The sequence below is a fragment of the Xyrauchen texanus genome, chromosome 5, assembly GCF_025860055.1.
Source record: "Xyrauchen texanus isolate HMW12.3.18 chromosome 5, RBS_HiC_50CHRs, whole genome shotgun sequence".
NCBI classification, from domain to species: domain Eukaryota; kingdom Metazoa; phylum Chordata; class Actinopteri; order Cypriniformes; family Catostomidae; genus Xyrauchen; species Xyrauchen texanus.
In genome coordinates this window covers 35,393,220-35,415,602 of record NC_068280.1, presented here as the reverse complement: position 1 = coordinate 35,415,602, position 22,383 = coordinate 35,393,220, and the positions used below count along the sequence as shown (strand labels likewise).

The window sequence follows — 22,383 nt, the reverse complement described above, 5'->3', positions numbered from 1 at the left end:
ACAGAGTGTATTATTTCACATGCAACTTCGTGACATTAAAGAAAATTTTATTGGTACTTAAATAAAAATGTTCACCCCACATTTTAAAAGACTTAAATGTGGGAGGTCGCGTGATGCCATGCGAGGATCAGACGTGTAAACGACGAGCTGTGTGCTTTGCTAGTTTTTAATTATTTGTGTTATAAATCGTGAGATTCGACACATCCTACTACATATTTGTTCTTTTAAGTCAACATGGCAAATAATTAAATATCCTCTGGCTCTGCAGATATTTTTAAGGACACTTGTACGTGCTCAAGCTGATACCTCAGATAGACCCACAGACCAGGGACTCGGGTCGGAAGGTGCGGCGGAAGAACTTCAGCGTCAAATGGCGAGCCTGTCTGTTTGTTTGTTTTTAACACCATGCCGGTTTCTATGGCTATTTCCATGGCGAGAGATGTGTAAGCAATCCTATAAGAGGTTTTTAAAATAAGTTTAATCTAAAAACTCTAAATATGCGTTCAGTTTGATTTTGTTAAACATTTCTTCCAGAGTGCGGACTGAATAAAAAACATTTTCTACCAGGTTTAAGATCAGTACAGTCTAATAAAACACGTTTCAGGGATAATGGATTCTGGCAGAAGGTACATGTTGGTGAATCTTCTCCTAATATTCAACCTGGAGTGACCAATACGACAGCAGGTGTAAACAATCTGGTCCCAGCGATTTGAAAACAGAGAGGAACTTCTTTTGCCAACAATAGCGCTGATTTCATGGAGTTTGTTCATGATGCATTGATCCCACTCAGTTTGCCATTTGCTTTTAATATATACATTTATTATGGGTTTTAGGTCAGTGGGAGGTATTGGACACTTTTGGAAATCTGCTGATAAAGCCTCTTTTGAAGCAGTGTCTGCTTCCTCATTTCCTGGTATTCCACAGTGTCCAGGTACCCAGTAGAAGCAGATATTGAAATTGTGGGACTCCAAATCCAGCAGTTTGCATAGAATATTTACAAGCATTGAGTGATCATTTTTTAAAAAAGACATTGCTTGAGGACAAGATTTTGAATCTGAAATTATCAGAAAGTTTCTCTGTTGCATGACTTTATGAAGTCCAGTGCTAAGACGATAGCGTTTGCCTCTGATGTAAAAATTGAGCTGTGATTGGGGATGGAAATTCAGTTTTTTTGATGGTTGATCACAAATGCAGATGATACATGATCCTCAGATTTTGATCCATCTGTATATATTGGGATATGTGCTGGAAATATTTCTCTAATGAAAAGGAGTTGCTGTTGAAAGACATTTGGGTGAGTTTCAGATTTTTTTTGTTTCTTATTAAGTCTAAGATTATTTTTGGTTTTTTAAAGTTCCAGGGGGGAATTTTACTTAAGTGTGTCTGTTCCAGTATGCTCAGATCTACTTTGAGATTTTGTAAATGTGGTTTGATCCGTAGTCCAAAAGGTCATACATGTCTTGGTTTTTGTTCATATAGGCTTGAAGAAGGGGTTGAGAAAACAGGACGGTAGGCTGGGTTTTCTTTGTTGGTCTTCAGCTTTGTTGTATACTGTAGGGCTAGTTCAGGGGTCGGTAACCCGCGGCTCCGGAGCCGCATGCGGCTCTTTCATCCCTCTGATGCGGCTCCCTGTGGCTTTTGAAAATAATTAATGAGTATTTAATTCAAATGTATTTTATTTTAGTTTGTTCGTTTTTAAAATGTAATTCTAAATTTGAAGATTATGGTGATCTTGTAACATCTAAATAAAACGTGTTAAAAAATGTTATGTCGCTGTTATATGCGTCACAACCGCCAATGTGCGACACCCGCCAGCTAGCGATTTCTTGAACTTTTCGAATCCCAGGTAGGACAACTATGGAGAATTCTAAAAGAGAAAAGTGTCTGAAGAAAACAGAACGTTCAATGGTACGTGGACAGATTCATTTGCTTTCACTGCTGACGAGACTGGTTTACCAGCATGCTTAATATGTAATGAGAAACTAGGAAACAACAAAAAGTCAAATGTCGCAAGACATTTCCAGAATAAACACGCAGCCTTTGCTCAAAAATATCCGGATGGAGATGAGAGAAAAAAGCCGTTTCGAACTGATGCGGAAGGTTGATCTGAGTAAAAATCAATTCAAGAAGTGGATGAAGTCTGCAAATTCAAGTACATATCGCGAGTTTTGTAGCCGCTCAGGAAATAGTCAGGCACGGGAAGCCGTTCACAGATGGAGAATATATAAAAGAATCTTTCATTAAGATTTCAGAACATCTATTCACGGACTTTAAAAACAAGAGTGAAATCGTGCAGAAAATCAAGGATATGCCCCTCTCTGCAAAGACTGTCAAAGACAGAACCATAAAAATGGCAGAAGACATCACCAGACAGCAAATTAAAGACATCAATTCAGCTGTGGCCTACTCAATTGCCTGTGATGAATCTAAAGACAAAGGTGATATTGAACAAATAGCTGTTCTGCCGGTATGTAAACTCTGCTGGGCCACAGGAAGAAATTATTGAGTTGATACCACTAAAAGGCCAAACACGGGGAGGACATCTGTGAGGCTGTCTTGAATTGTTTAAGAGCCAAAGGAATAAACACCACCCACCTGGTGTCAGTGGCTACTGATGGAGCACCAAGTATGACAGGAGCGCAGAAGGGCTTTGTGGCTTTACTGCAGAAGTCGCTGGACAGAAAGCTTCTGAAGTTTCACTGCATCCTGCACCAAGAGGCACTGTGTGCTCAAACATTTCCTCCGGAATGCACAGAAGTAATGAATGTTGTCATTCAGATTGTCAATAAAATAATGGCAAAAGGTTTAAATCACGTCAGTTCCGTTCGTTACTGGACGAACTGGAAAGCACATATTCTGATCTCCAGCTGCACAACAAAGTCCGGTGGCTGTCCAGAGGGGAGGTGCTGAAACGCTTTGCCGCGTGTCTGGAAGAAGTGAAAACTTTCCTGGGCAGCAAAGGGCTCACATTTCCTGAGCTGGAACAGCCAGAGTGGCTGGAAAAGCTACACTTCATGGTAGACATGACAGCGCACTTGAACACGCTGAACACAGCTCTTCAGGGAAAGGACGCACAGCCCTGCACATGCTGGAGGAGGTTTTGGCATTCGAGCGCAAGTTGACAGTGCTTGCCAGAGATTTACAGAAAGGTACACTGTCACACTTCCCCAATTTGAGAGAGTTCAAAGAAGCTCACAAGATAAATTCGAGTATTTACATTCTGCAATCTTCGCAATGCAAACATCGTTTGGGAAACGATTCTGTGAGTTCAGAGAGGAAAAACCACATTATCCTTCCCTATCACTCCCCTAAGCCTCGATCCATCCCTGCTGAATACGACTGCATTGGCAGGTGTGAGTCAACCTGATCTTGAGATGGAACTGGCCGACATAGCCGACAAAGACATATGGGTGTCCAAGTTTAAACGCTTGACAGCAGACCTTGAAGATGTTGCCCGTCAGAAGGCCGTTCTTGCTCAGAATCACAAATGGCGTGATATTGAAAACCTCCCCAAAGCGGACCAACTTGTGTTCGAAACTTGGAATGCTATTCCCGACGTTTATGTGAACATGAAAAAGTATGCACTTGGAGTCCTGTCGATCTTTGGATCCACATATGTATGTGAGCAGCTGTTCTCCAACATGAACTTTATTAAAAGCAAACATCGCGCACGCCTCACAGATGACAGCTTACGATCCTGTGTGAAGATGAAGGTGACGGCATACAGCCCTGATGTGCAGACGCTGTGCGCTGAGGTTCAGGAGCAGAAATCACATTAACCAAGTATGATAAATATTTTAATTGCCTATTATTTTGCACATATTCATATTTTTTCATTGTTCAGTGAAATAGTCCTTTTATTTTTCAAGTTGACAGCTGACTGCACGCGCCAGTAAAAGGATGACGGCACACAGAGAGAGGACGGCATTTTTGGTTTGCTGACGGTGGATAATTTAAGTTCAGCGTTTTTTTTTTTTCATAAATACAAGAAGGACTCAAATAGACATTGAGTATTTTACTTGAAAGTAACCTTCAACCCAACGTCAACGTCTTTTTTCGGAGCTCAAAATGTTTTGTTGCATGCAGAAATGTAATTTTGTTTTCTCTGCAGTCGTTCATTGATTTCATAAATGCAACACATTATAGTTTGTTTATACATAGCATAAAGGCAAAAAAAAAACGTTATATGCAGTGTTATTTCATTTTAAATGTCAAAAGGGTTTTGTGGCTCCCAGTGTTTTCTTTACTGTGGGAAACGGGTCTAAATGGCTCTTTGAGTGTTAAAGGTTGCCGACCCCTGGGCTAGTTTGAGGCATCTGTTCTCCAGAGAAAGTTCATTTGCTTCTACATTCAAACTTTGAATGGGCGATGTCCTAAAGGTCCCTAAAGCCAGATGTATGCCTTGATGATGTACTGTGTCCAAGAGTCAGATATATGATTTCCTGGCTGATCCATACAATATACTTCCATAATCTAGGTGTGATCGATTTACTGCTCTCTAGAGATTTAAAAGAACTGAACCTTCTGCACCCCATTTTGTTTTAGCTAAAACCTTTAAAATGTTCAAGGCTTTAAGACATTTATCTTTTAAAATCTTTATGTAAGGTATAAAATTCAGTTTACTGTCAAGAGTTACTGCAAGGAATTTGGTTTCCTTAACAAATCTGATGTGTTCACCATCCATGAATATCACTTGGTCAAGATGGAGAGAGCGTAGCTGGCAAAAATGCATACAAACAGTTTTAGTCTTTGAAAACTTAACCATTTGATACTGACCAGGACTGCATTCTGTTAATTGTCAGCTGGATTGTTTGTTCAATGTTATTCATGGATTTGCTTCAGTAACAAATACCAATGTCATCAACATGAAGACTGCAATGGATACCTGACCCGATGGCTTTTGCAATGCTGTTGATTTTGATACTAAAAATGGTAACTGATAATATGATTCCTTGTGGTACTCCTATCTCTTGTTTATGAGGGTCAGATAGGGTATTACCTAATCTGACTTTAAACTGTCTTTTTGATAGAAAATTAGCAATGAAAATGGGTAAGTGTCCTCTAAACCAAGCTGATATAAATCCTTTAAAATACCGAACTTCCAAGTGGTGTCATAAGCTTTCCCATAGTCAAAAAAGATAGCCACGGCATGTTCTTTTCTGATGAAAGCATCTCGTACATAGCTTTCAAGACTGATGAGGTGATGTACAGTACTTCTTCCTTATCTGAAGCCACACTGAATTTTACTTATGAGATTACGATTCCAGTTGCTATTCCAGGATCCATACTAGACGTTCATTAACCATTCTCCCCATGCTTTTGCATAAGCAACTTGTCAGGGCTATTGGGCGGTAATTGTTGGAGTCATTATGATCTTTTCCTGTTTTTGGGATAGGAATGATTATTGCTTCTTTCCAAGAGAGTGGAATGTTCCCTGATATTCCAAATAGAGTAAAAAAAAAAAAAAATTAATTAGAGACAGGATAATGTGAGGAAAAAAAAAAAAAAACTGACAGTGAATATCATCTGGTCCCACTGCTGTATCATGTGCTCTGTTTATAGCTTGTATCAATTCATCCATTGTGAACAATTGATTATAGGGTTCCTTATTATTAGATGAAAAATGTATACCTTTCTTCTCAGGGGTGCATTCAATTTAACGGAGGATACACGCTGGTAACAGCGCCATTGAATCGTTAGTTCAGATCACTCAATAAAATAACATTTCCCCAAAAATGACGATCTCACAAATCAAAACAGCCATTAGCGATCATAGTTAAACCTACAATTTTAATCAAAACATAAAAAAATTCAGCATCAAATATATGATTTAGTTTTAGAAGAAAAGTCACAGTTTCTAACCTAAATCTGCCCAGATATCAAGTCATACATGGGAAATCTTGTGTGATTTCAGCAGGGTTGTCCGTTTGAAATTCCTGTTGCATTGAACGGTCAAGAGAAAACGATCTGTAGTGGGTCCTTTGTCTTACGCTCGTCAGCGAAAAGACGCGTCTCTGAGTTATTTCTCGGGTCCAGTGATGGAGAGAAATGCAGGAGGTAGTAAACGTTGATAGAAAACGATTGAGATGGGAGGCTGGTCTCCTTTTCCGTTTTCTAAATAAATTCAATGTTGTCTCGCCGTGAAAATGAAATGAACCAGTTGTAATAAGTATACTACACTACTGGAACAAAGCTAAGTTTATCTTACTCTACCGTGGCCAAATAGTGAGTTTAGAAAAACGTGGTCTCTTTGTCCGGGAGGGGGGGAAATCCTTTGCATGTGTAGATACGCATCTCTTTAAACCTCAGGTTTGCGCAGCTGTATGCAGAGAGAGCGAACTCACCGCTGTTTGCCGATTTTGTTGACGAAATGACATCATCGATCATAGACCGCTTTTGACCAATGACGTTTTAGGTTTGGGGGGGGTACACTCGCTGACCTATATGAAAGTAGTGTTGAGATCCTTTGAAAGTTTTGTTAAACATTTTGGGATCCCCAGATCTCCGTTTTTTAGGTATCTACAGCTGCGCCACTTGCTCTGTACTATTTTTGGGAATAGCATACATCCCCCTAAAGCAGCCGATACTCTAGGAGAAGTGATTAAAGGTCATGAGGCATCAGTGTACTCCTTGTTAATTCAGAGTCTGGGGGATGGAGCCTTGACCACTCTCAAGAGAACTTGGAGTTGGAGGAGGAAATGTGGGCTAGGATTATAAAAAACATAAAAACAGCATATAGAGAAGCAAGGGTGTGCCTTAAACAATTAAAGATTTTACATTGGTTCTATTGGACCCCCTCTAAATTATATAGGCTTGGTCTTAAAGACACACCCACCTACTGGCGATGCCAATCATAGGATGGAGACATAACCCAAGTCTTTTGGGGGTGTGTGGAGATACAAAGTTTTGGTTAAAGGTTCAGAGTCTGGTGTGTGATGTGTCAGGCATTCAGGTATCATTTTGGCCCAGACTCTGTATCTTGGGCAATGGGGTGTCGTCGATATTGAAAGTAGACACATAAAGAGTTGGGTCATAACCAGTGTCATGATTGTCAGGCAGATCATTTTAAGGGGCTGGAGGTTGGGTGGAGAGCCCTCTTTTCAGGAGTGGTGCTCTGAGATGGGAAGGGTGGTGGCCTTTTAGGAAGGGCCGTTTAGAAGAATGGGGAGGTACAACATGTTCATGGAGAAATGGGGCGGGTATGAGTCATTTATGGCTATGTGATTATTATATATTTTTTTATCCATTTATTTGTGCATGTGTGTGTGTGTCTATATAATTGGAGACCACTGTGATATTATTGGGGTCAGGTGGGATTGAGAGGGGTTATAGTGGGGTTAAGACTGATTCTGTGTATATGCGTTTTGTTTCACGGTGTTCATACATGTTAAATCAATAAAAATAACAAAATATCTGAAAAAAAAAAAAAAAAAAGCTTGAATGGGATTGAAATAGTTGTATGCGGAATATAAAATAAAACATTATTAAACCTAATTTTTTTTACCACTCCACAGATGTAATGAGCAAACTATAATTTTGGCAAGTCATTTAGGACATCTACTTTGTGCATGACACAATTAATGTTTTCAACAATTGTTTACAGATAGATTGTTTCACTATTAATTGACTATATCACAATTCCAGTAGGTCAGAAGTTTACATAGACTAAGTTAACTGTGCCTTTAAGCAGCTTAAAGTTCCAGAAAATTAATGTAGAGCCTTTAGACAATTAGCTTCTAATTGGAGGTGTACCTGTGGATGTATTTTAAGGCCTTCCTTCAAACTCAGTGCCTCTTTGCTCGACATCATGAGAAAATCAAAAGATATCTGCCAAGACCTCAGAAAACAAATTGTGGACCTCCACAAGTCTGGTTTATCCTTGGTAGAAATTTCCAATAAACTAAAGGTACCACATTCATCTGTACAAACAATAGTACGCAAGAATAATCACCATGGAACCACGCAGCCATCCTAACGCTCAGGAAGGAGATGATAATGGTCTCCTAGAGATTAACATAGTTTTGTGCGAAAAGTGCAAATCAATCCAAGAACAACAGCAAAGGGCCTTGTGAAGATGCTGGAGGAAACAGCATCTTTACACAGACAAGGATCTATATCCACAGTAAAAGTCCTATATCGACATAACCTGAAAGAATGCTCAGCCAGGAAGGAACAACTTCTCCGATACCACCATAAAAAAAGCCAGACTACAGTTCGCATGTGCACATGGGGACAAACTCTTACTTTTTGGAGAAATGTCCTCTGGTCTCATGAAATAAAAATGTAAATGTTTGGCCAGAATGACCATCGTTATGTTTGGAAACTATAGGAAACTATAGTTGGGAAAATGGTGAGGCTTGCAAGCCGAAGAACACCATCCCAACCGTGAAGCATGGGGGTGACAGCATCATATTATGGGGGTGCTTTGCTGCCGGAGGGACTGGTGCACTTTACAAAATAGATGGCATCATGAGGGAGGACAATGATGTGGATATATTGAAGCAACATCTCAAGACATCAACCAGGAAGTTAAAGCTCGGTTGCAAATGGGTCTTCCAAATGGACAATGACCACAAGCATACCTCCAAAGTTGTGGCAAAATGGCTTAAGGACAAAAAAAATTCAAGGTATTGGAGTGGCCATCACAAAGCCCTGACCTCAATCCAACTCACCAGTTCTGTCTGGAGGAATGGACCAATTTTTTGCAACTTATTGTGAGAAGCATGTGGAAGGCTACCCAAAATGTTTAACCCAAGTTAAACAATTTAAACAATTTAAAGGCAATGCTACCAAATAATACAAAGTGAATGGCAACTTCTGACCCACTGGGAATGTGATGAAAGAAATAAAAGCTGAAATAAATCATTCTCTTTAATATTATTATGACATTTCACATTCTTAAAATAAAGTAGTGATCCTAACTGACCTAAGACAGGAAATGTTTTCTATGATTAAATGTCAGGAATTGTGAAAAAATGAGCTTAAATGTTTTTGGCTAAGGTGTATCTAAACTTCTGGCTTCAACTGTATGTAGAAATATAGTAGCACCCCATCCCGGTTTAACACTCAAAAAATCTGCTCACTTTAACTACAGTGCATCCGGAAAGTATTCACAGCGCTTCACTTTTTCCACATTTTGTTATGTTACAGCCTTATTCCAAAATTTATTAAATTAATTATTTTTATCAAAATTCTACAAACAATACCCCATAATGACAATGTGAAAGAATTTTGTTTGAAATCTTTGCAAATTTATTAAAAAGAAAAACGAATAAAATCACATGTACATTAGTATTCACAGCCTTTGCTCAATACTTTGTTGAAGCACCTTTGGCACAAGTTACAGCCTCAAGTCTTATTGTGTATGATGCTACAAGCTTGGCACACCTATTTTTGGGCAGTTTCTCCCATTCTTCTTTGCAGGACCTCTCAAGCTCCATCAGGTTGGATGAGGAGCGTCAGTGCACAGCCATTTTCAGATCTCTCCAGAGACGTTCAATCGGGTTCAAGTCTGGGCTCTGGCTGGGCCACACAAGGACATTCACAGAGCTGTCCTGTAGCCATTCCTTTGTTATCTTGGCTGTGTGCTTAGGTCGTTGTCCTGTTGGAAGATGAACCTTCATCCCAGTCTGAGGTCCAGAGCACTCTGGAGCAGGTTTTTATCAAGGATGTCTCTGTACATTGCTGCATTCATCTTTCCCTTGATCCTGACTAGTCTCTCAGTTCCTGCCACTGAAAAACATCCCCGCAGCATGATGCTGCCACCACCATGCTTCACTGTAGGGATGGTATTGGCCAGGTGATGAGCGGTGCCTGGTTTCCTCCAGACATGCCGCTTGCCATTCAGGACAAAGAGTTCAATATTTGTTTCATCAGACCAGAGAATTTTGTTTCTCATGGTCTGAGAGTCCTTCAGGTGCTTTTGTTAAACTCCAGGCGAGCTGTCATGTGCCTTTTACTGTGGAGTGGCTTCCGTCTGGCCACTCTACCATACTAGCCTGATTGGTGGAGTGCTGCAGAGATGGTTGTTCTTCTGGAAGGTTCTCCTCTCTCCACAGAGATAAGCTGAAGCTCTGTAAGAGTAACCATTGGGTTCTTGGTCACCTCCCTGACTAATATCCTTCTCCTTCGATCGGCCAGTTTGGCCGGGCGGCCAGCTCTAGGAAGAGTCCTGGTGGTTCCAAACTTCTTCCATTTACAGATGATGGAGGCCACTGTGCTAATTGGGACCTTCAATTCTGAAGAAATTTTTCTGTACCCTTCCCCAGATCTGTGCCTCGATACAATCCTGTCTCGGAGGTCTACAGACAATTCCTTGGACTTCATGGCTTGGTTTGTACTCTGACATGCACTGTTAACTGTCCAAATCATGTCCAATCAACTGAATTTACCACAGGCTGACTCCAATCAAGTTGTAGAAACATCTCAAGGATGATCAGTGGAAACAGGATGCACCTGAGCTCAATTTTGAGTGCCATGGCAAAGGCTGTGAATACTTATGTACACGTGATTTTTAATTTTTTTTAAAATTTGCAAAGATTTTAAACAAACTTCTTTCACGTTGTCATTATGGGGCATTGTTTGTAGAATGTTGAGGAAAATAATGAATAAGGAATAAGGCTGTAACATAACAAAATGTGGAACAAGTGAAGCGCTGTGAATACTTTCCGGATGCACTGTATAATGATGGGTAAATTATATGAGAAGATGGTCAGAAGTGTCTTAGAGATATTTTTAATGACTTTGTGTTACCTCTTGGAGTTTCATGAGCACAGAAGAATATCAGTCTGTCCAAAGCGTGAAGGTAAGAACTTGTGCATTAATGAATGAAGTACTCGTTTTAAAAATTCCAGTAGTTATGACATCCCCGAACACTTTAAAATACTTTTGCCAACTCTGCAACCTATTAATCCACTTCGCTAGCTAATTACACTTTGACATCAACACCATAGACATCTATATAGAAAACGATAGACAGGATTCTCTGGCACATAAGGTGAATACTATAGCCTTAACTCAATTGGGCAGAGTGGCTTTAACAAAGAGATGTGTGGAAAACTGCACCTTTCTGATGAGAGGAAGCACGACTTCTGTGATTTCTTGAAAACGATCCGTCTGCGTCGACTTCAAGATGTCTGCAGCACTCCGCAAAGCTGCCATTTTATAAAGAAGATTCTCCTTCTTGCATTCCTTCAGCACTAGATCCAGCACCTCGCTCACAGTCGGTTGACCCACTGCAGGCTTCTGTAGCTCCATACTTCACATCACATGCAAGACAAAGCGATATATACATTAAAGAAAGTCAGCCTTCCATTGTGAATCTCCGGTGTTCTTGGGCTTGTTGTGTGTATGCACACAAGAATAAGAAATAGAGAGTGGCATCTAACCTGCATTTGGAAACTACTGATCCAACAGCTTTCAACAGCTCTTCCTGAGGAGATACAAGCCATTATGCTCAGTGACCACAAAATACAGAGAGAGAAAGAAAAAATCAATTTCAAACAAACCACTGAGATCAAAGCAGAGCAAACAGAACAGTATGATAGAAGGAATATTCCAGGTTCAATAAGTTATGCTCAAATCTACAGCATTTGTGGAATAATGTTTATTAAATAATTTCAACTCGTATTTCTTCCTTTTCTTCAAGAAATACAAACATCGGGTTTCCAGGGAGGCAGTAAAAATGCAAGTGAATGGGGGCCAATCTGTAATTGTTAAAATACTTAATGTTTCAAAAGTAAAGCCACAAGACGTAAACAATGTGTGTTAACATTATTTCAGTGTGATAAAATCGATTGCTAACATTTTCTGTGTAAAGAAAACCAGATTTTACAACTTCGTTGCCATGATGATGTAATGTCAACAAACCCTAAAATTTCTAAAAATTTATATTTTGAAAACTTAACAGCTGAAATAATAAATGAGTTATAATAGAATAATTAATGGAAGTGCTTTCTTAAAATTAAAGCTTCACATTTCTGCCTTTAAACCTTCGAAAAATTGGCCCCCTATGCACTTTCACCTCAAGTCGAACTTATTTTTTTTTTTTGTGGTAATCAACATGAAACCACAAATGTTGTCGATTAAGCTGTACTTGTATTGAACCTGGAATATTCCTTTAAAGGTGATGTATGTAATTGTTGCAATCTTGAGATGCTCAAACAGAGCAACATTTTAATAGTGTCAGAGCCATCCAACTAAAAAACAAAGCTTAACCAGAAAACAATTTATCGTGGCTGGAGCTTTTATAGATGGTGGACCAAAACCTAGAAAGTGAAGCTGGTTGACCAGCATGGTTTTTCTGATAAAGCTGGTTAAGCTAGTTCAAAAGCCTAGTGGGTACACCAGCATCCCACGAAGAGGCGCCACAGCACCTAAAACAAAACATATTGTAAGCTGGTGACCATTCAGGGGAATCTATCTGTGAATGAATTGCTTGGTTGTCTCTGCTCACTTTAATATTGAAAAAAATGACACACATCACATTTATTGCGTCCTTGCCTATAATGTATGTCATCAGAGTGTGTATGTCTGTACGTTTGAGAGAGATACATCACCTTCCCAGCCCAGGTGCGTCCTGCGAGACCTTGTAGTAGTGCACTCAACACCATGCCCAGGTGAGGTGCAACCAGTGAGCCCATCTGTTGCTTAGCTATAGATGCCATGGCAGCGGCACCCTGAGCCTTCATCTTCCAGGACTGAGACTGCAGAGCCCTCTGAGTAATGGCTATAAGCTCTGTCATGTACAGTCTGATTCCCCCAAAGCTGCCTAAAGAGAGGGAGAGAATGCAAAATACACACACAATAAAAAGATACATTCATAATTTTTTTTTTTATATTTGTGTACTTTTTTAAGCCACTTTAATATACAGTATCTACCTGGGACTTATAGGGATGAGTAATGTCACCAATCCTTCAACACCACAAATAATAACATTGTACGCAGAAATCTGTCCATTTATTCTATACAGATCTTTGTCCAAGGGTTACATTTCAGAACATACCAGGTGCGTGTTCCTGCCAGACTTCTGTCCACAGATTGGCTTCAGAGTTCTCTCCTTTCTCTTCCTCAGGCTCCTGGTGCATGCCCAGAAATGCAAGTGGGAGAGCAACTCCTGCATGAGCCTTCAGCACATCAGGACTGTTGTGACTGATGGCATGAACCACTAGACAACACGAAGACTTATACAGCACCTCTAAGAGTCACAGAAAAACATGTCAGTCACAAATCTATATAACACATGGAATTACTGTATATAATATACATTTCAGAATAGTTCACCCATAAATGAAAAGTCTTTTTAAAGGAATATTCCAGGTTCAATACAAGTTAAGCTCAATCGACAGCATTTGTGGCATAATGTTGATTATCAGGAAAAATTATTTAGACTTGTCTGTCCTTTTCTTTAAAAAAAGTACAAAAATCGAGGTTACAGTGAGGCACTTACAATGGAAGTGAATGGGGCCAATTTTTTGAGGTTTTAAAAGCAGAAGTGTGAATCTTATAATTTTATAAAAACTAGAGCTGTCAGAATTAACGCATGAGATTAATTAAAAAAGGTTAACGCATTCATTTTTCTTAATCGCGATTAACGCATTTACCATTAATACAGCATAAACACTGGCGTAAAGGGCAGAACCTTGTAATGTGTCCGCCTGGCACACACTAAAAAAAACACACACACACACACACACACAAAACTGCGCCAGATCCCTTCTACCATGATGAGCCTTTCTAGTGGTAGTTTTTCTTTTTATACATCACATTTCTTTGGCTTTAGAAGCATGCAAAACATGTGAGGATGTGTATTTATCAACCTGTTACATGTCCTACATAATCATACAGGCTCATTGAACCAAGTTTAAACACTTTTTTGCTGATATTTCAGAAATGAACCCGCATCATTTCTTCACTGTAAACCATAGATAAACCATTTATGATTTTATTAAAATTAAAAAGACATTACTACATTCTATAAAGCTTAAATGATTATTAAAACTGCAGCACTGCCCATTTCCACCAATTAAATCTGCTGCTTGAAAGAACCCGGAAGTGTGATTTCTTGCGGTGTGACGTCAGAGTAATTTCATCTATAACATTTATATATTTTTTCTTGGCAGATACCTTTAACAAATACTTTAAGAGGGTAATTAAAGGGCAGTTCATTTAAAAATGAAATTGCTGTCATCACTGCTCACCCTTGAGTCTGTATGAATTTTTCTCTGCCGTGGAGCAAAACAAGGAGATTTTTTTAGTCTCAGTCACCATTCACTCTCACTACATCTTTTTTCATTCAATGAAAGTTAATAGTGACTGAAACTCCATAATATCTCCTTTTGATATCCACGGTTTGCAACAGCATAAAGTTAAGTGATGACAATTTTCATTTGTCCAAACTTGCCAGTTACCTTAAAAATGTCCATTTAAAGTAGACAAAATGTATTACATTTTAACAGATTAAATTATAAAAGAGAACGGTGCTGCATAATTATTTATGATGTATATTGAAAACAGATTATATTCTATATATTAAATATAGATATATTTTCATTTTATGTATATTATTAATATTATAATATTTATATAATTATATTATCATTGTTTTGTATATTATTAACATTTTTAAAAAATTGACTGATTTAGATGGCAGAGAAAATACCTGCATACAGGTGAAACTCAAAAAATTAGAATATCGTGCAAAAGTTCATTAATTTCAGTAATTCAACTTAAAAGGTGAAACTAATATATTATATAGACTCATTACAAGCAAAGTAAGATATTTCAAGCCTTTATTTGATATAATTTTGATGATTATGGCTTACAGCTTATGAAAACCCCAAATTCAGAATCTCAGAAAATTAGAATATTGTGAAAAGGTTCAGTATTGTAGGCTCAAAGTGTCACACTCTAATCAGCTAAACACCTGCAAAGGGTTCCTGAGCCTTTAAATGGTCTCTCAGTCTGGTTCAGTTGAATTCACAATCATGGGGAAGACTGCTGACCTGACAGTTGTGCAGAAAACCATCATTGACACCCTCCACAAGGAGGGAAAGCCTCAAAAGGTAATTGCAAAAGAAGTTGGATGTTCTCAAAGTGCTGTATCAAAGCACATTAATAGAAAGTTAAGTGGAAGGGAAAAGTGTGGAAGAAAATGGTGCAAAAGCAGCAGGGATGACCGTAGCCTGGAGAGGATTGTCAGGAAAAGGCCATTCAAATGTGTGGGGGAGCTTCACAAGGAGTGGACTGAGGCTGCAGTTACTGCATCAAGAGCCACCACACACAGACGGGTCCTGGACATGGGCTTTAAATGTCAAACGTCTTACCTGGGCTAAAAAAAAAAAGAACTGGTCTGTTGCTCAGTGGTCCAAAGTCCTCTTTTCTGATGAGAGCAAATTTTGCATCTTATTTGGAAACCAAGGTCCCAGAGTCTGGAGGAAGAATGGAGAGGCACACAATCCAAGATGCTTGAAGTCCAGTGTGAAGTTTCCACAGTCTGTGTTGGTTTGGGGAGCCATGTCATCGGCTGGTGTTGGTCCACTGTGCTTTATTAAGTCCAGAGTCAACGCAGCCGCCTACCGGACATTTTAGAGCACTTCATGCTTCCTTCAGCAGACAAGCTTTATGGAGATGCTGACTTCATTTTCCAGCAGGACTTGGCACCTGCCCACACTGCCAAAAGTACCAAAACCTGGTTCAATGACCATGGTATTACTGTGCTTGATTGGCCAGCAAACTCGCCTGACCTGAACCCCATAGAGAATCTATGGGGCATTGCCAAGAGAAAGATGAGAGACATGAGACCAAACAATGCAGAAGAGCTGAAGGCCGCTATTGAAGCATCTTGGTCTTCCATAACACCTCAGCAGTGCCACAGGCTGATAGCATCCATGCCACGCGCATTGAGGCAGTAATTAATGTAAAAAGGGCCCAAACCAAGTACTGAGTACATATGCATGATTATACTTTTCAGAGGGCCGACATTTCTGTATTTAAAATCCTTTTTTTTTATTGATTTCATGTAATATTCTAATTTTCTGAGATTCTGAATTTGGGGTTTTCATAAGCTGTAAGCCATAATCATCAAAATTATATCAAATAAAGGCTTGAAATATCTTACTTTGCTTGTAATGAGTCTATATAATATATTAGTATCACCTTTTAAGTTGAATTACTGAAATTAATGAACTTTTGCACGATATTCTAATTTTTCGAGTTTCACCTGTATGTCAGATGGAGCTCTAGAGAGGTGGAGATAAGAGATATAACAGGTGTAACTCTGCAGCTGAGTAGTTCTGTTAACTTTACAATTCTTGTCAAAGGTGATGTAAAATAAGGAAGTGTCATGATTTGAAAGGCTTGTAATTTAAGAATTTATGGCCTTAAATACTTAAAAGTAAATTTAAGGCTTTAAGTACCCACGGGTACCCAGGAATCATGAACACAGCTTCACGATAGCTGTAGCAAAGCTGATAGTCAAAGTCTATCAGCAGATTCGTATTTTGGATGAATTTAATGCCCATTGCAATGATTATGCGACCAATGGGGAAACTAGTTTTCAATTAGTCAAACTCTCACTTAGATTTTGGGAAATTTGAATAGGTGCTATTTCAGTGCATTTCTATCTTTATATCATGGAAGTGTTTGGAAAATGTTAATGAAGCATTATATTGTTATGTGTTCTTTTGTTTTCTTGATGGAAATAAATTCATTTTGACAAGAAAAGAAGTGTACATATAGTGTCAAATTTCAGCACTTTCCAAATCTGCGATAAATTCCAATTAACTAAAAATAAAATATACGATTAATCATGATAACATTTTTAATCGACTGACAGCCCTAATAAAAACACATTAATTCTTCTGTTGAAACTTCTTTTTACAGTCATTTAAATGTTTTAGGGTTTGTTGACGTTACATCATCATGGCAACAAAGATTTAAAATTGGCTATAACTTTACACAGAAAAGGTTAGTAAGTGATTTTATCACACTACAATCAAGTTAACATGCATACTGTTTATGTATTGTGGTTATAATTTTGAAACGGTGAGTATTTTAATGTTTATGGATTGGCCCCAATTCACTTTCATTTTAAGTGCCTCACTTTAAACCAGATATTTACTATTGTTTTAAAGAGGGGCAAGTCAAAATTTATTTTTGTGGTTATAAAAATTATGCCACAAATGCTGTTGATTGAGCTTAACTTGCATTGAACCCGGAATATTCCTTTAAGGGAAGTTGTCAGTGAATAATAACTTCAATTTCAGAAGACTTGGAATACAGCACACAAACCATATGTACTTGTCTTTTATGGTGCCACTTTGACCTTTAGGAGCTTGACAGCCTCTTGTAATTGTAAACTTTTTTTTTTCCACTGTAGGGAAAAGTGTAGCGTGGACACTTGTGTTCCATGGAAGTAGGCAAATCATATGGTTTCAGTCAAAATGAGGGTGAATGAACGAGAGAATTTTCTTTTTAGGGTGAACTAAACAATTAATGGGTGAGAGAGTTCCTCATACCATCTTTCTCCAGATACCAGGTGCTCAGTTTCTGCAGAAGCTTTTCAACACTGCTGTCTTTGGCTGTCTGATTTGGGGGGTTAGTTTTGCAGCTGCTTAATGTTCAGCTTGAAATATATTTATATGTTCAGTTGAAGTCAGAAGTATACATACACCTTAGCCAAATACATGTAAACTCCGTTTTTCACAATTCCTGACATTTAATCATAGAAAACATTCCCTGTCTTAGGTCAGTTAGGATCCCTACTTTATTTTAAGACTGTGAAATGTCAGAAAAATTGTAGAAAGAATGATTTATTTCATCTTTTATTTCTTTCATCACATTCCCAGTGGGTCAGAGGTTTGCATACACTTTGTTAGTATTTGGCCTTTAAACTGCAAAAATTTGTGATGGCCACTCCAATACCTTGACTTTGTTGTCCTTAAGCCATTTTGCCACAACTTTGGGGTTATGCTTGGGGTCGTTGTCCATTTGAAAGACATATTTGAGACCGATCTTTAACTTCCTGGCTGATGTCTTGAGATGTTGCTTCAATATATCCACACAATTGTCCTTCCTCATGATGCCATCTACTTTGTGAAGTGCATAAGTGAAGCAAAGCACCCCCACAACATGATACTGCCACCCCCATGCTTGACAGTTGGGATGGTGTTCTTCGGCTTGCAAGCCTCACCCTCTTTCCTCCAAACATAACAATGGTCATTTTTGTTTGATTAGACCAGAGGACATTTCTCCAAGATCTTTGTCCCATGTGCACATGCAAACTGTAGTCTAGCTTTTTTTATTGCAGTTTAGGAGCAGTGGCTTCTTCCTTGCTGAGCAGCGTTCCAGGTTATTTCGATATAGGACTCGTTTTACTATGGATATAGATACTTGTCTACCTGTTTTATCCAGCATCTTAGCAAGTTCCTTTGCTGTTGTTCTGGGATTGATTTGCACTTTTCGTCTCTAAGAGACAGAATGCGTCTTCCTCCTGAGTGGTATGATGGCTGCGTACTATTGTTTGTACAGATGAATGTGGTACCTTCAGTTGTTTGGAAATCGCTCCCAAGAATGAACCAGACTTGTGGAGGTCCACAATTCTTTTTCTGAGTTCTTGGCTGATTTCTTTTGATTTTCCCATGATGTCAAGCATAGAGGCACTGGGTTTGAAGGTAGGCCTTAAAATACATCCACAGGTACACCTCCAATTCCATACACCTCCTATCAGAAGCTAATCGTCTAAAGGCTTGACAATCATTTTCTGGAATTTTTTTCTGGAACTTAGTGTATGTAAACTTCTGACCCACGGGAATTTTGATAGTCAATTAAAAGTGAAACTTAAGTAAATCTGTTTGTAAACAATTAAAAAAAACAATTAGTCATGTCACGCACAAAGACAAATCTATAGTTTGCTCATATTAAATCTGTGGAGTGGTTAAAACATTAGTTTTAAAACATAAAATTCTGACTTCAACTGTACATAAGTGAGTATGTATACTATGTTTTCATACCCTGACCAGATGTCCAATGGCGAAGGCCAACGACTTCTGAATGACACTACTGCGGTCATTGATCCCATTCAATAGTGCACTCATGAGTTTACCTGTTGGGAAAAAAAAAAAAAAAGAAGAAAAAAAAACGCACACAGATGTTTAAGACTTTCAAACTTAATAACAGTAGAGCTTTTCTAATCTGTTAAGTGTGTGTTACCTGAATATGGTGTGAGATCTTGAGGGCACTGCACGGACAATGACACAATCACACTGGCACATCCTCCCTATAACAGTGCACAATAACTGTTAGCCTGAGTGTATTTACATGTGGGTGTGTGTATAATTGACAAAACATGTAGCAGCGAGTACCTTTGTTCCGAGACCAACTCCACTCTTAAGTAGTTCACAGAGTTTGGGTACAAGCTCTCCTAACACAGACACATCTAAGTGCTGCAGACACTAAAACACACACACACAGCATAAAATCATCACACTTATCAACAAAAACATCCTTTAAATGTGTCTATACACATACTGATGCAAGTAATTATATGCATTTTAGCCATTAGGAACATAATAAATAAATAGATAGATATTGGACATGCTTGTCTTATAAAACTCTTGTCTCATATCACTCATGAACACACAATAAACATCAAGATTTCATTGAAAAAGGATTACAATTTCAGGTCGTTTTACACCATAACCTGTTGTATGCCTTCATAAGACTTGGAATATGATGCATGGGTCGCACATGCTACTTTATTGATACTTTTGGGTCTTCTGTAAAGCTTTTTTAAGCTTTTGTGTTGTTTTTAAGCTTTTTGTTTTGTGCTTTATAAAAGAATACAAAGGCATATGGGTTTAGAATGGCATGAAGGTGAATAAATTATGACAGGTTTGATTATTTTTGGGCTGAACTACTCCTTAAAGGATGCATGTAACTGGCAATGTTTATACATTTTCCTTCGCCATTATCTGTCATGACAGAATAGCGTTTACAATACAAAAGTGATGTGGTCACATGTGCTTTCAATTTCCACTATATATAGTTTGTGTTTGTGATGTGTTTTACCATATTAACAGTTTCCATCATAGGAGAGGATTTGGCTGCACTTAACCTAGCAGCATCCATGGCACTCTGCAGCATAAAAAAAAAAAAAAAACGTGAAATAAGTTTGGTAGATTTAATGAACTATGAATGCAAATTTTAACTGTATGGCACTGCAGTGTAGACAAATCCAAAGGACCTGATTTCAGAGCTACTGCTCACCTTCTCCTGCTCAGTGGCTCTCAGACTGAGGTAGTTAAGCACCTGCGGCTCTAGTACGCTCAGAGCCTCAAGCAGAGCGGGGATTAGTCGCGGAGCATGCGGCTTCAGACGGCTGCCTGCTGTCTTACTGATCTTCACTAGCGTCTGAACACTAAAACACAACAACACTCACACATTTACTCTGAACATAATCATCTAGGGTTTATGGCTGGTGAATGTGGGTGTTCTTACCTGAGAGTTCGCACTTCAGCTACATTGCTGACGATGCCTTTGTCCAGTAGAATTGGCAACAACATGGCCACTGTCCTCTGAGCAGTAACACCTGTCGATTCACACATGCGCACACACACCTATTGGAAAAACATACACATACATCAGTCCCTGTGATGTCTCAGAGAATGGAAAGTCAATGAACAAATAGTGATATGATTTAGATCAGTAGCTCACTTTACTGAGAGTCTTTAGAGTCAGATCTGCTGCCTTACGAACAGACTCCTAAAACAAGAAGAAAATAAAGGTGTCAAAATAAAATATCTGTATTTTAAATGAATTGTTCATCCATCAATGTACTCACACTCAGGTTGTTTCAAACCCATATGAACACTTTTTCTTCCATGGAACATTTCCCACACAAAATATAAGGCTCCAGAAAACTTGGAATATAGCACACAAGTCATATGGACTAAATGGCAACTGAAAGAGTCTACAAAAAAATCTTTTTTATTTTTAGGTGAACGTTTAAGGCAAAGCACAGCTATCAGATGAGGTCAGAACAAACATACCACATGACAAAACATACCACAGACTTTTATTTCTCACCTTTATATCATCCAGGACCCGGAACAGAGTCTCCCAGATTTCTGATAGGGAGTCAATGATTTCATCTGCATGCCTCCCACGAATCAGATCGTTCAGAGCCAAGCAGCTGAAATGATAAAACCCTTGGTTATTTTAACATGACCTAGATAGGCTAGTAAGAACAGAGCTCTAATTTCCTCGCATCTAGATATGCTACCTTGACTCCCGCACCCTCCACATGTTACTGGTGAGGTTGGATATTACATCCTGTAGAATATCCTTAAAATATTTCTCCACCTGTAAAAAAAAACAAAGACAAACTATCCAGTTTTACATTGAAGCAAATAGTTTAGTGTCTCAATATCTTTAAAGCAATTTAATTTACTTTTCTGAATAATGTTTCCTTACAATGGTTTTATCCGTGACGAGAGCATCCCAAATGCTAGTCATGGCCTGTCTGATGGCCAGGTTGGGGTCAAACTGGTATCTATAGAGGCGGGGAACCAGCTGAGGCAGAAAAGGGGCCAGCTGCTCTCCTGCCTTTGCAGCAATGATGTTAAACCCAAATGCTGCCCCCTACAGTACAGGAAGAAACAAACATTTTTACAAGTCTGACTTCTGAGCTATTAGTGATCAAAACAAACTTGATTAAAGTTAGAAGCAGTCACATTTTGATTAACATTGCATACCTTCCTAGAATTCCACATGGCATGGTGATTGGCTAGATTCATGAACTTATAAACGAGATCTGGTTGGTTTAGATCACTGGCCAACGAACACAGCTCCTTGTAGGTGGAGAGTCCGTGCCTACCAGAGTAAAATATATATACACCATATTAAAGATAAAACAAAACATCTAGTCCAGAGATATCATTAATGGAATAATTCACCCAAAAATGAAAATTCTCTCATCATTCACTCACCCTCATGCCATTCCATATATGTATGACTTTATTTCTTCTGCAGAACACAAATGAAGATTTTCTATACAAAGAATATCTCAGCTCTATAGGTCCATACAATGCAATTGATTGGTGACTAAAACTTTCAAGCTCAAAAAGCACATAAAAGCAGCACAGAAATTATCCATAAGGCTCCAGTGGTTTAATCCATGTCTTCTGAAGTGATCTAATCAGTTTTGGGAGAGAGTAGACCAAAATAACTAGGCACGATCGTGATCTCAAGCTCAATTGCACTTCCTAGTGCTTGATGCTTTTGCAGAGCACTAGAAAGTGTAATCGATCTTGAAATAATAATGATCACAAAGAAAACTGCAGAAGTCAAGATGTTATATTAAGGTCTGTTCTCACTCACAACCA

General features: G+C 38.7%; 1 protein-coding gene across 2 annotated transcripts in view; it reads right to left on the bottom strand.

Annotated features, from left to right (window-relative positions):
• LOC127644206 (proteasome adapter and scaffold protein ECM29-like) overlaps nucleotides 1–22,383 on the bottom strand; it is a 54,200-nt gene that overhangs the window by 5,287 nt on the left and 26,530 nt on the right. The window contains exons 29-44 of one of the 2 annotated variants that reach the window (XM_052127267.1): nucleotides 21,754–21,871; nucleotides 21,473–21,640; nucleotides 21,282–21,361; nucleotides 21,086–21,191; nucleotides 20,714–20,761; nucleotides 20,498–20,616; nucleotides 20,267–20,417; nucleotides 20,069–20,134; nucleotides 19,363–19,452; nucleotides 19,211–19,277; nucleotides 19,012–19,103; nucleotides 17,518–17,584; nucleotides 13,005–13,196; nucleotides 12,558–12,769; nucleotides 11,388–11,431; nucleotides 11,065–11,257 (exon numbers count right to left, since the gene is read on the bottom strand). In XM_052127267.1, coding sequence (XP_051983227.1) covers nucleotides 11,065–11,257; nucleotides 11,388–11,431; nucleotides 12,558–12,769; nucleotides 13,005–13,196; nucleotides 17,518–17,584; nucleotides 19,012–19,103; nucleotides 19,211–19,277; nucleotides 19,363–19,452; nucleotides 20,069–20,134; nucleotides 20,267–20,417; nucleotides 20,498–20,616; nucleotides 20,714–20,761; nucleotides 21,086–21,191; nucleotides 21,282–21,361; nucleotides 21,473–21,640; nucleotides 21,754–21,871 — 1,813 coding nt within the window. The other variant, XM_052127268.1, reaches the window with a different exon arrangement.